Source organism: Podarcis pityusensis, assembly GCF_964106645.2.
Source record: "Podarcis pityusensis genome assembly, chromosome: 3".
Lineage (NCBI taxonomy): Eukaryota > Metazoa > Chordata > Lepidosauria > Squamata > Lacertidae > Podarcis > Podarcis pityusensis.
In genome coordinates this window covers 118,868,179-118,880,220 of record NC_138026.1, presented here as the reverse complement: position 1 = coordinate 118,880,220, position 12,042 = coordinate 118,868,179, and the positions used below count along the sequence as shown (strand labels likewise).

At 47.0% G+C, this 12,042-nt stretch overlaps 1 protein-coding gene across 1 annotated transcript in view; it reads right to left on the bottom strand.

Annotated features, from left to right (window-relative positions):
* Positions 1-8,472, bottom strand: part of KIF13B (kinesin family member 13B) — a 124,382-nt gene extending 115,910 nt beyond the window's left edge. Inside the window, 4 exon segments of the mRNA XM_081001252.1 lie at positions 12-99; positions 2,545-2,725; positions 4,907-4,999; positions 8,388-8,472. Of these exon segments, the coding sequence (XP_080857378.1) occupies positions 12-99; positions 2,545-2,725; positions 4,907-4,999; positions 8,388-8,418 (393 nt within the window). The 5' untranslated portion in view covers positions 8,419-8,472.
* Between the last annotated feature and the right edge of the window lie 3,570 nt (positions 8,473-12,042).

Below are 12,042 nucleotides of genomic sequence, written 5' to 3'. Positions count from 1 at the left end.
GATTTCTTTACCTTGTAACAGGCAACAGCCAGTTTAGAAAGCCCATCCACGTATGGTCCGTAAACGCTGTGCTCTCTGACTTTCAATGACTGTCGACTCCTGTTTCCAAAGCAAACACAGAGGACAAGGCGTTACTCTCCTTGCAAATGACCCAAGCAGCCGATGCTAAGTGCTAACGATTTCCAACGGGAGAGTTGAGTCATGTGCTTAAACCCTTCCTCTGGAAACCAAAGGATGCTCAGCTTAGATCAGGCCCAGTGTGCTCCAAGTCACGGCACATTTTGCCAACGGATTCCCGCAATTGGTGGAGGGTAGGAATGCAACCACACAACTTTTTTAAAAAAGAGATAGAAGAGATAAGAACTGCGCATTCCTTTCCACACTAACAGGGAAGTACAGACAAGTAACTGTTAACACTTCTTTAGGTTTGAAAGGCATTTGAGTTAACGCAAGGCGAAAATTATCATGGGAGCGCTGGGAAGAGGGAAGGTTAAGAGATATTTGCCAAGGACGTACGTCTGGGGCTATTTAGACTTCCCTCTCCTTTCACAACTTAGCCTTGACCCTCCAAAGATGAAGTTCTCTGATGCAGAAAGACTGGAACTCCCAATATAAGCAATTGCACGAGCTTTTATTACTTTCTATTACAGTGTGTTGTTGTTGTTAGACGTGATTGCATTGTTTTCGTAATTCTAATTTATTCAAAACTGTTTTTAAGGCTGTATTTTATATTGCTGTAACATGCCCCAGGGTAAAGGGCAGGTAATATATTTAAATAATTATAATAGTAATAGTAATAATAATAAAAATAAAAATAACAGCAGCAACAACAACAACAACTGGCAGCCCAAACAGGTAAAGTCAATCCCTTCTCTCCCAGCACCATGGTCTCAATCTGATTTGAGAGGAGTGGAGCTGCAATTTAAAAGAAAAATAAAGTGAAACATGGGAGATCCCAGTTACAGATCTGCCACATTAACTGCAGTTCTGACTAGACGTACTAGGAATGCATGAAACTGTCTTCTACCACCAGTCCACCTAGCTCAGTATTGTCTACACTGGCCGTCAGAGGCTCTCCAGCAAGGCTGGGAGATATAGTGATATATCGTCCAAAACCAGTTTCAAGACCGTATCACGATATTGATTTCATAGTTTTGACCTGGCAATATACGGCAAATCATGGTGTGTTTGTGTGTGTGCGTGCTATGTAAAATCAGGACGTGGGAAAAACCGTGAAGCCAGCCAATGTCTCTACATAGAAGACATCTGAAGGCAGCCCTGTTTAGGGAGGTTTTTAATGTTCGATGTTTTATTGTGTTTTTCATATTCTGTTGGGAGCCGCCCAGAGAGGCTGGGGAAACCCAGTCAGATGGGCGGGGTATAAATAATAAATTATTATTATTAATATTTCCATCCTTATTTTAGACATTGCGATAAACAGTTGCACCTCGGAAGTCGAACGGAACCTGTTCCGGAAGTCCGTTTGACTTCCAAAACGTTCGGAAACCAAGGTGCGGCTTCCTGCAGCCAATAGGAAGCTGCGGAACCTGCGTCGGACGTTCGGGTTCCAAAGAACGTTCACAAACTAGAACGCTCACTTCCGGGTTTGCGGCGTCCAGGAGCCAAAACATTCGAGTCGCAATGCGAAGTTCGACTTCCCAGGTACGGCTGTATAAGTATATTGCGATGTTTGGCTGATGATATATCACAATGCTAAAAACCCAATACAGTGTTACCTCTGGTTACGAACAGGATCCGTTCCGGAGCCCTATTTGCTACCCGAGCAGAACACAACCCACGTCTGCGGGTCGTGATTGGCTGCTTCTGCGCATGCACGTGACGTCATTTTGAGTGTCTGCGCACGCGTGAGCGGCGAAACCCAGAAGTAACCCATTCCGTTTTTTAACCTGAGGTATGACTGAATTGGGGACACAGGTGGCGCTGTGGGTTAAACCACAGAGCCTAGGACTTGCCGATCAGACGGTCGGCGGTTCGAATCCCCACGATGGGGTGAGCTCCCGTTGCTCAGTCCCTGCTCCTGCCAACCAAGCAGTTCGAAAGCACGTCAAAGTGCAAGTAGATAAATAGGTACCGCTCCGGCGGAAAGGTAAATGGTGTTTCCATGCGCTGCTCTGGTTCGCCAGAAGCGGCTTAGTCATGCTGGCCACATGACCCGGAAGCTGTCTGCAGACAAATGCCGGCTCCCTTGGCCAATAAAGCGAGATGAGCACCGCAACCCCAGAGTCGGTCACCTAATGGTCAGGAGTCCCTTTACCTTTACCTATGACTGTATTGCTTAGCCCTACTCTGCTGGAGTCCTGCAGCCCTACCCAAAAACGCTGAGGATATTTCTCAAGCAAAGCACACACCCTCTGCTACAGAGGGCTGGCCCTCCCGGCTAAGCGAAAACTGTCCATTTTGTTCAGAGAAAGACACGTTCGTTCAGCTGGCACCTCCGAAGGCATGCCTTGAGAAAAGGCAGGCTTTCACCGCCTGGCTCAATGGGTTGCTGGCCACCTCGATCCCTGCCGCGTTCCCCCTTACCCCTTTGGGTCCAGCAGGTCCCGGACTTTCTCGTTGTAAATCTCCATGTAAGAAACCTCCACTTTGAAGCTCTGCTCTTCACTCTCCTCTTTCTGGGCCCTTTCGAAGAGGGTGCTGCACAGGCGAGGGATTAGTCCGGGCTGGTCAGCTGTGCCCATCATGGTATAAGACTTTCCGGACCCTGCGGAAAAAGGGAAGGAAGAGGCGCTTTAGGAAGAAGGGAGGAGAAGGGCGGCAGATAGGAAGAAAGGGAGAATTTCAGGGTGCCTTCGTAAACGAGCCACCAGGGAGACCGGCAAAGAAAAAAAAAGGAGTGTTCTAGATTTGCAGGTTGGAAGGTGAAACAAAACTACAGTCATACCTCATGTTACGTCTGCTTCATGTTACGTTCTTTCAGGTTACGTCCCGTGGCGACCCGGAAGTACCGGAAAGGGTTACTTCCAGGTTTCGCCGCTCGCGCATGCGCGGAAGCGCAAAATGACATCACACGCATGCACGGAAGTGGTGAATCACAACCCATGTGTGCGCAGATGCGCCGCTGCTGGTTGCGTTTTTTTCATGTTGTGAACGGGCCTCTGGAACGGATCCCGTTCACAACCAGAGGTACCACTGTACACCAAATTCCTGGAAGAAATTCCACAGGAAGGCGTATCCTTCCGCAAACGTTAATGTACAGTTGTACCTCCGCTTACGTATCCCTCTGGAAACGTAAACTTCGGGATGCAAACGTGGCAAACCCGGAAGTATTTTTCCGGGTTTCGCCACACGCGCATGCGCAGAAGTGCTCTATGCATCATGCGCATGTGCAGAAACACTAAACCACAATGCACACATGTGCAGAAGTGGTCCTCTGGTTGCGAATTCCTCAGAACGCAACCGGACCTCCAGAATGGATCCCATACACAACCGGAGGTATCACTGTACTGATCTCTGGCCTCTCCTGCTGTAGTCGCAGCTAGACTGGTGACTAGGAGTGGCCGCCGGGACCACATAAAACCAGTCCTGAAAGAAATACACTGGCTCCCAGGACGTTTCTGAGCACAATTAAAAGAGTTGATGCTGACCTTTAAAGCCCTAAATGGCCTCAGTCCAGTAGACCTGAAGGAGCGTCTCCACCCCCATTGTTCTGTCCGGACACTGAGGTCCAGCGCCAAGGGCCTTCTGGCGGTTCCCTCACTGCAAGAAGTGAGGTTACAGGGAATCGGGCAGAGGGCCTTCTTGGTGGTGGCGCCAGCCTTGTGGAACGCCCTCCCACCAGATGTCAAGGAAATAAACAACTGAAGGCAGACATCTGAAGGCAGCCCTGTTTAGGGAAGTTTTTAATGTTTGATGTTTTAAAGTTTTTAATGTTTTAATGTTTTAAAAGTTTTTAATGTTTGACCTCAAAGAGCAGGTCGGGGAGCAGCCTTCCCACTGCTCCACGAGCTTGTGGGGCTGGCGGTGGGGGGAAGCGCTGCTTTCCCCCACCGCCAGCCTCAAAGAGCAGGTTGGGGCTGGCGGGGGAAGCCCGGGTCCCCCCCCCAGCCCCATGAACCACACATTCGCTCCATAAGACGCACAGAAATTTCCCCTTAAGATTTTAAGAGGGGAAAAAGTGTGTCTTATGGAGCGAAAAATACGGTATATTATACTTGCAGAAACAAAGTAATCGATAGACTTGATGGCAGGATTTAAATAAACATTCACACTGTTAGTATTAGAAAATGTCTAGAATGTAAAACAAGAAAATCCTTAATAAAATATTTTTTTAAAAAATGTCTAGAAGATAGAGAAATATTATGGTGTATTTACTTTTATGTTTTTAGGTTTGATGTTATGTTATTAATAACTTTTTCTGTTAGAAGGTAGCAAAGTGGATGAAAAGAGAACCAGTAGCGCAAGTTGGGGGAAGCCTAGAAGGGGAGGGAGGAATATATAGTAAATGTTAAGACTTTCAGATGTATGTAATGAATGAAAAAAGAAAAATGAATAAATTTTTTATATATTTAAAAAAAACCCAGAAGCAGAGCAAAACCCCAAACGGACCACAGTTTTCAGGCCCAGAGAAGCACAGTCCCTGTAGGAATCAATGGCCAACTGCTCAGCAAAGGAGAATCTGCCTGTCTCTCTCTAGCCCTATCCTGGTTCTGTCCCTTGTGGCTGCGCTAAATCAGCCTTTCTCAGTCTTGGGTTCCCAGATGTTGTGGGACTACAACTCCCATCACCCATAGTCACCAGGGGCAGCAGTCAGGGATGATGGGAGTCGTAGTCCGGCAACCGGGGTGGTGGTGGTAGGGTTTAACCAAACTGCCAAAGCGTAATCTTATATAATCAGAAACTTTATTATTTTATTTTTCCATCCTCCCAAGGGGCAAGCGCTTACCGGTCTGTCCATAGGCGAAGATGCAGGCGTTGTAGCCTTCAAAAGCGTTCTGGAGAATGTTCTCCCCAAGGCACTTGAAAACAACGTCTTGGCCTAAAATTAGAACAAAAATATTCAAATGGCTCAGTCAGAAGAGGAAGAAGTCGTAAACCTCCTTTGATAAGACCCTCCAGGACTTCAAAACACGCCGCAAGACACATCATATGAGAACTGTTAACGTCTTTCATGTGTGTCCAAAGCAAATGAAGCCTTTAAGGACGGAAGCTGCAGGGCAGATCTTTATTCTGATCGCACTGGAGTCTCCCGTAAGTCCCTTTTGTGATACTCTGCGTTTACACCAACACAGCATGGATCACGACAAGGCAGAGTACAGACTTGGGACTGCGGGCCCTCTCTCTTGCGATTTAGTACACCTTTACTCCAAGGAAGTCTCGCAGGGAGGGGAAGGGCTACTTGGTTTTGCCCTCACCCACTACCCAGCTAGGAAGGCCAGACCAAGAGATAGCTGCTGGCCAAAGGTCTTCCAGGGAGCTTGGCAAATGAGCAGGGAATTCGAACCCGGGTCTCCCAGGTCCAGCTCCACCCATTAGGCCACACTGTTTCTCTGTGTCTGGATCCAGCCTGAGCTACAGATAAGCTCATTTTTCAGAGTCTGACTGTAAAAGGACCAAGGCTGAGGAGATGTAAGGAGGATGTGTAATTATTATTATTACAGTGGTACCTCAGGTTAAGTACTTAATTCGTTCCAGAGGTCTGTTCTTAACCTGAAACTGTTCTTAACCTGAAGCACCACTTTAGCTAACGGGGCCTCCTGCTGCCGCCGCACCGCCGGAGCATGATTTCTGTTCTCATCCTGAAGTAAAGTTCTTAACCTGAAGCACTATTTCTGGGTTAGCGGAGTCTGTAACCTGAAGCGTATGTAACCTGAGGTACCACTGTAGTATTATTATTTCATTATTTATAATAATAAAAAATAATAATAATAATAATATATAATTATTATTATAATAATAATATAATTTATAATATAATAAGAAGACCACTTCCTCTTGCTCAGTGGAAGTGCCTGCTTTTTCCCCTAAGAAAATAAAAATAAAAATGATTTGTCCATCGCCCTGCAGGCTTTTAAGCAAATCCTTGTGATCATACAGAGACTATATAAAAACAGGGGATGTGGAAAAACTAGAGTTTAAGAAAACATGGTCACTTACCTTGGCTGCCCATGCCTGCATCCAGCGGGGAACATCAGTGTGCAGCCAAATTTGGTAAGATTTAGTCTTTTAACTTTGGAAGCAACTTGGGAAGGGCTTTGCCCCTTTGCCCACCCATCATTCCTCTGCTCAGACTGGTGATTTCTCAGGAAGTAACAGGAGAGTCCATGTTGCTATGATCCCAGATAATTTTCAGCCTCTGCTCTGAATCTCTGTGTTAACCCTTAAGGGGGGGCACAGACTCTCTGGGGCAGGGGTAGGCAACCTAAGGCCTGGGGGCCGGATACGACCCAATCGCCTTCTCAATCCGGCCCACGGACGGTCCAGGAATCAGCGTGTTTTCACATGAGCAGAATGTGCCCTTTTATTTAAAATACACCTCTGGGTTATTTGTGGGGCCTGCCTGGTGTTTGAGTAGAATGTGTGCTTTTATTTAAAATTCATCTCTGGGTTATTTGTGGGGCCTGCCTGGTGTTTTTGCATGAGTAGAATGTGTCCTTTTATTTAAAATGCTAATCTGGGTTATTTGTGGGGCCTGCCTGGTGTTTTTACATGAGTAGAATGCATGCTTTTATTTAAAATGCATCTCTGGGTTATTTGTGGGGCATAGGAATTCATTTATTTTTTCTCAAATATAGTCTGGCCCCCCACAAGGACTGAGGGACAGTGGACCGGCCCCCTGCTGAAAAAGTTTGCTGACCCCTGCTCTGGGGCCTTGAGTGAACTGTCTGCTAGTCATAAATTTCAGCCACTGTCGCTTGAAATATTGTCTCTGGGGGAGTCTGCCTCAGTTTGGCATAGTGGTTTTCAACCCGCGTGCCGTGGCACCCTGGGGTGCCCTGAATGATGCTCAGTGGTGCTGCGGACAACAGTGGCCTCTGTCCCTCTTTCCTTCCCTCCCTCCTCTGATGAACCTCTTGCACCTCTGCCCCCCAAAGGCTTGTGTGGCTGTTTGTTGCAGCAGCCCTGGCCACAAGCTTCGCAGGAGAGTGGTCCCTCTGGGGCTGGCCAGGGAGCAGGCACCTCTCTTTGGGGTGGGGTGGGCAGATTAGAGACTGGGGCAGTGGCTGCAGCTGCCCGGAGGACTCCCAAGGAGAGGAGAGAGAAGAAAAGGCTGAGGGAACACCCTACAAGGAAAGGTGTTTGAAAAGGGGTGAGGGGCTGCTGGCTCTGCAGGCAAGGGGTGACTTAACTGGGCTTCTGAGGCTCGGACCACGTTTCCCTACAAGGGAGCCACAGAACGAATGGGCAGTGGTACCTTGGTTCTCAAACGCCTTGGTACTCAAACAACTTGGAACCCAAACACTGCAAACCCGGAAGTAAGTGTTCCGGTTTGCGAACTTTTTCCGGAAGGCGAACATGCTCCGTTTTGAGTGTTACGCTTCTGATTTGAGTGCCACAATTCCGTTTTGAGTGCCACAGTTCTGTTTTGAGTGTTATGCTGAGGTCTGTCTGTTTTTGCTATTTATTTTGCGTTTTTGTTTTTGCGGCTCTTTTTGTTTTGTTTTTGCGGCTGTGTGGAACCCAGTTCAGCTACTGGTTGGTTGATTGATTGATTGATTGATTATTGATTGTGTGACCACAGTACAGTGGTACCTTGGGTTAAGTACTTAATTTGTTCCAGAGGTCCATTCTTAACCTGAAACTGTTCTTAACCTGAAGCACCACTTTAGCTAATGGGGCCTCCTGCTGCTGCCACACCGCCGGAGCATGATTTTTGTCCTCATCCTGAGGTATTATTTCTGGGTTAGCGGAGTCTGTAACCTGAAGCGTCTGTAACCTGAGGTACCACCGTATATGGCTTATTGCTTTCATTTTATGGATCAGTGGTCTCGTTAGATAGTAAAATTCAAGTTAAATTCCTGTTTTAGGTGTTGATTTTTAAAGTCGGGAACGGATTAATCCATTTTGCATTACTTTCTATGGGGAAGCGCGCCTTGGTTTTGGAACGCTTTGGTTTTGGAACGGACTTCCGGAACGGATTAAGTTTGAGAACCAAGGTACCACTGTGGCTGGTCAAGGAAGTCGTGGACTCAAAAAGGTTGAAAATCTCTGGCCTAGCAGACTGACTTTTTGAAACTGACTTTTAAACTAAGCCTACCCATCAAGACAAATATTCTGCTCCATGTCCGGGCAGAGCCGGGAGAAAACCCCAGATAGTTTAGATAATAATGAGCTAGATGGACGAATAGCCTGACTTGATATAACACAGATTTTTCTGTTCCTTCCTAGATCAATACTAGGTCTCTATCTCAGCCCTGAAATACTACCTGCATATTTTTCCTTGACAGCTTCGTCCATAGACCAGAAGCAGTGATCGTAGGCAAAGACCTGCAGAGAGACAAACCAGAGACATCTTATGAAAGTCTTACTTTTACGAGGTGAACAATCCAACCAGCTTAACAGGCCATACGGAAAACAGACATCCAGCTTTCAATACACGATAAGTTTAGGATGTGTAAGGTCCCTGCTCAGCAGCTAAACTTCAAAAGGGGCTGTGCATTTTGAATTAACCGAAGCAGTGCTCTTCTGTCACAGAGTTTCCCAAACTTAGGTCTCCGGCTGTTTTTTCAGACTACAGTTCCCATCATCCCTGCCCACTGGTCCTGCTAGGTAGAGATGATGATGATAATAAATTTTATTGATACCCTGCCCTCCCCAGCCAAGGCCGGGCTCAGGGCGGTTAACACCCGATATAAAAACAAATTGATTGAAATGCAATCTAAAAACAAGATTAAAATACAACATTAAAACATTAAAATACAGCCTCATTTCAATGGAAACTGAAATCAAAAACTTTTTTGGGGATGAAAACGTCAAATCTTCACCAGGGCCAACTATCCAGACTGGTCCTACGTGGACCAGAAAAAAGCCAGGGAAGTCCCCAAATAGGAATTCCATCACAGAAGGAAAGAGGGGAAGGGGATCGAGTTGATTCCAAGCCAAAGGCCAGGCAGAACAACTCTGTCTTACAGGCCCCGCGGAAAGAAATCAGATCCCACAGGGCCCTGGTCTCATGAGACAGAGCGTTCCACAAGGCCAGAGCCAGTGTTGAAAAGGCCCTGGCTCTGGTTGAGGCTAATCTGACTTCCTTAGAACCTGGGACCTCTATGCTGTTGCTATTTATGGACCTTAAGGTCCTCCGTGGGGCATACCGGGAGAGGCGGTCCCGTGGGTATGAGGGTCCTAGGCCGTGAAGGGCTTTAAAGGTCAAAACCAGCACCTTAAATCTGACCCTGTACTCCACCGGGAGCCAGTGCTGATGGGAGTTGTAGTCCAAAAGCAACTGGAGACTCAAGTTTGGGAAACCCTGTTTGATAGATGCTGTTGGGACTCCCAACTCCTATCATCCGCAGCCAACTTAGTCACTGGCCGGGGAAGATGGAAGTTGTAGTCTGGAAACATCTGGGTTGGTCGGCTTAACTGCAGCCAACATTCCATGTAGGTCACTGGCAACTAACCTGCGGTCTTCCAGATGTTGCAACGTTACAACTCCCATGAGTCCGGCATTGACCAATGCTCTTGGCCCAGTATACCTGAAGGAGCGTCTCCACCCCCATCGTTCTGCCCGGACACTGAGGTCCAGCGCTGAGGGCCTTCTGGCGGTTCCCTCATTGCGAGAAGTGAGGTTACAGGGAACCAGGCAGAGGGCCTTCTCGGTGGTGGCACCTGCTCTGTGGAATGCCCTCCCACCAGATGGCAAGGAGAAAAACAACCACCAGACTTTTAGAAGACATCTGAAGGCAGCCCTGTTTAGGGAAGTTTTTAACGTTTGATGTTTTAATCGTGTTTTTAATATTCTGTTGGGAGCCACCCAGAGTGGCTGGGGAAACCCAGCCACATGGGCGGGGTGAAAATAATAAATTGTTGTTGTTGTTGTTGAGTTGGAGTCCAACAACTGGGGACTTGGAAGAATGCTAGACTAGAGGTTGATGGACTGGCAATGTCAATTCTTGGGGCTATTCCTCCCTGTGTCTATTTTACAGCAAGATTTTAGTGGCTCCCTGCTATCCAGGCGCAATCTGGCAGGGACCAGTGTTAACTGCAGCGACCTGCACACCTGGAATCTGCAGTCTGATGCACTTTTGCAGCCTTTCAGAAATGCACTGAGAAAGCGAGTGAGGATGAGAGAACAACAACAACAACAATAATAATAACAATTTATTATTTATACCCTGCCCATCTGGCTGGGCTTCCCCAGCCGCTCTGGGCAGCTTCCAACAAAATATTAAAATACAGTAATGTATCCAACATTAAAAGCTTCCCTAAACTGGGCTGCCTTCTTTGACATCTGGTGGGAGGGCGTTCCACAGGGCGGGTGCCACCACCGAGAAGGCCCTCTGCCTGAGAGAATAACTGAGGTGTGTGCTCACCACACAACTCCACCCCGATAAAAAAAAATCATTGACCAAAGCTTCCATGAGGATACTTTCCCACATACTCTAAGCACCCACTCGTTTCCCTAGTCATGGAATTGCAGAGTTGGAAGGGACCCCGAGGGTCATCCAGTCCAACCCGCTGCAACGCAGCCATCCAAGGCCGTTTTGCCTCCCCCCTTTGGGCCTGCCACCTCTTTAAAACGCTGCAAAGGAAACTGTCCGAAAATAAAACTTTTGGAGAAGAAGAGAGAGAGAATACTGACAGAGAGCAACTGCAACTTTCCAACGCTGTGCAAACGGGAGGAAACGATTTGTGTGGTTTAATAAGAAGAAGAAAAAACCCCACACAACACAATCTTTCATCCACAACCTCCAGCGTTCAGTGTGTGACCATGCTGTCATTTGTTCCTGTGACTCATATCTTGGCTGCCAATGGCGCTTCTGGGGAGAAGAGCTTTTAATGTTTTGTTTCCCCTTCCTTGCACAGTAGCAGGGAGCACATTTAGAAAGAAAGTGGTAAATATTTTTCTGCACAGAATCCAAAGGCAAATAAATATAAGAATTCCCACACCCCCCAACACACACACACACACACACACGGCTCCAAAGTGCAATCGGAAAAGACTTACCTTAGGTTGGCTCCTACAGTTCAGAAACAGGAACATCGCGGGACATGCAAGGAAAAAGAGGTAGGGAGAGAAGGAAAATAACAGGTTAACACCTTGATCTCTCTCTTTATCGTAAGTGCAAAAGAAATCACAAGTTTAAAAATGCACAAGACAACAGTTCTGGTCACTGATGCAGATACAAATCTTCAAAAGTGTTTAACATCACTTTCAATAATCAGGTTTTTTCCTGCAAATATGCCAGCTGGTCAGAAGAAAGGCATTTCCACACACAGGACAGAGTTCCAGAAGAGATGAGTACAAGACTTATGGCACGATGCACCCAAGAAAATAGATACCTCCAGTTACGAACTTAATTCGTTCCGGAGGTCCATTCTTAAGCCGAAACCATTCTTAACCTGAGGCGCGCTTTCGCTAATGGTGCATCCTGCTGCCGCCGGCGCACGACTTCCGCTCGCATAGTTCTCAATCGGGAGCATCTACTTTCGGGTTAGCGGAGCTCGTTACACAAAACGTTCGCAAGGAGGACGGTACATAACACGAGGTTCCACTGTATAGAATCGCAGATACGACAGGGTCAATATCCCACAGATTTTGCAGAAATCCAAATCCTGAAAGTTGGGCTGGGCGATATCTGGTTTCCAACATCACGATACATCACCAGCTAAACATAGTGATGTACTGATATATTGCAATGTCTGAAATAAGGATGGAGCTTTGCAGAAGCTCTGGCTGGCTTCACAGTTTCCCCCATATTGTGATTTTTTGCATAACACAAACACACACATCGTGATTCACAATATATTGCCAGGTCAAGAATGATGAAACCGATATCATAGATATGGATAGTGTTGGTGTTGACCTTTAAAGCCCTAAACGGCCTCGATCCAGTATACCTGAAGGAGCGTCTCCACCCCCAT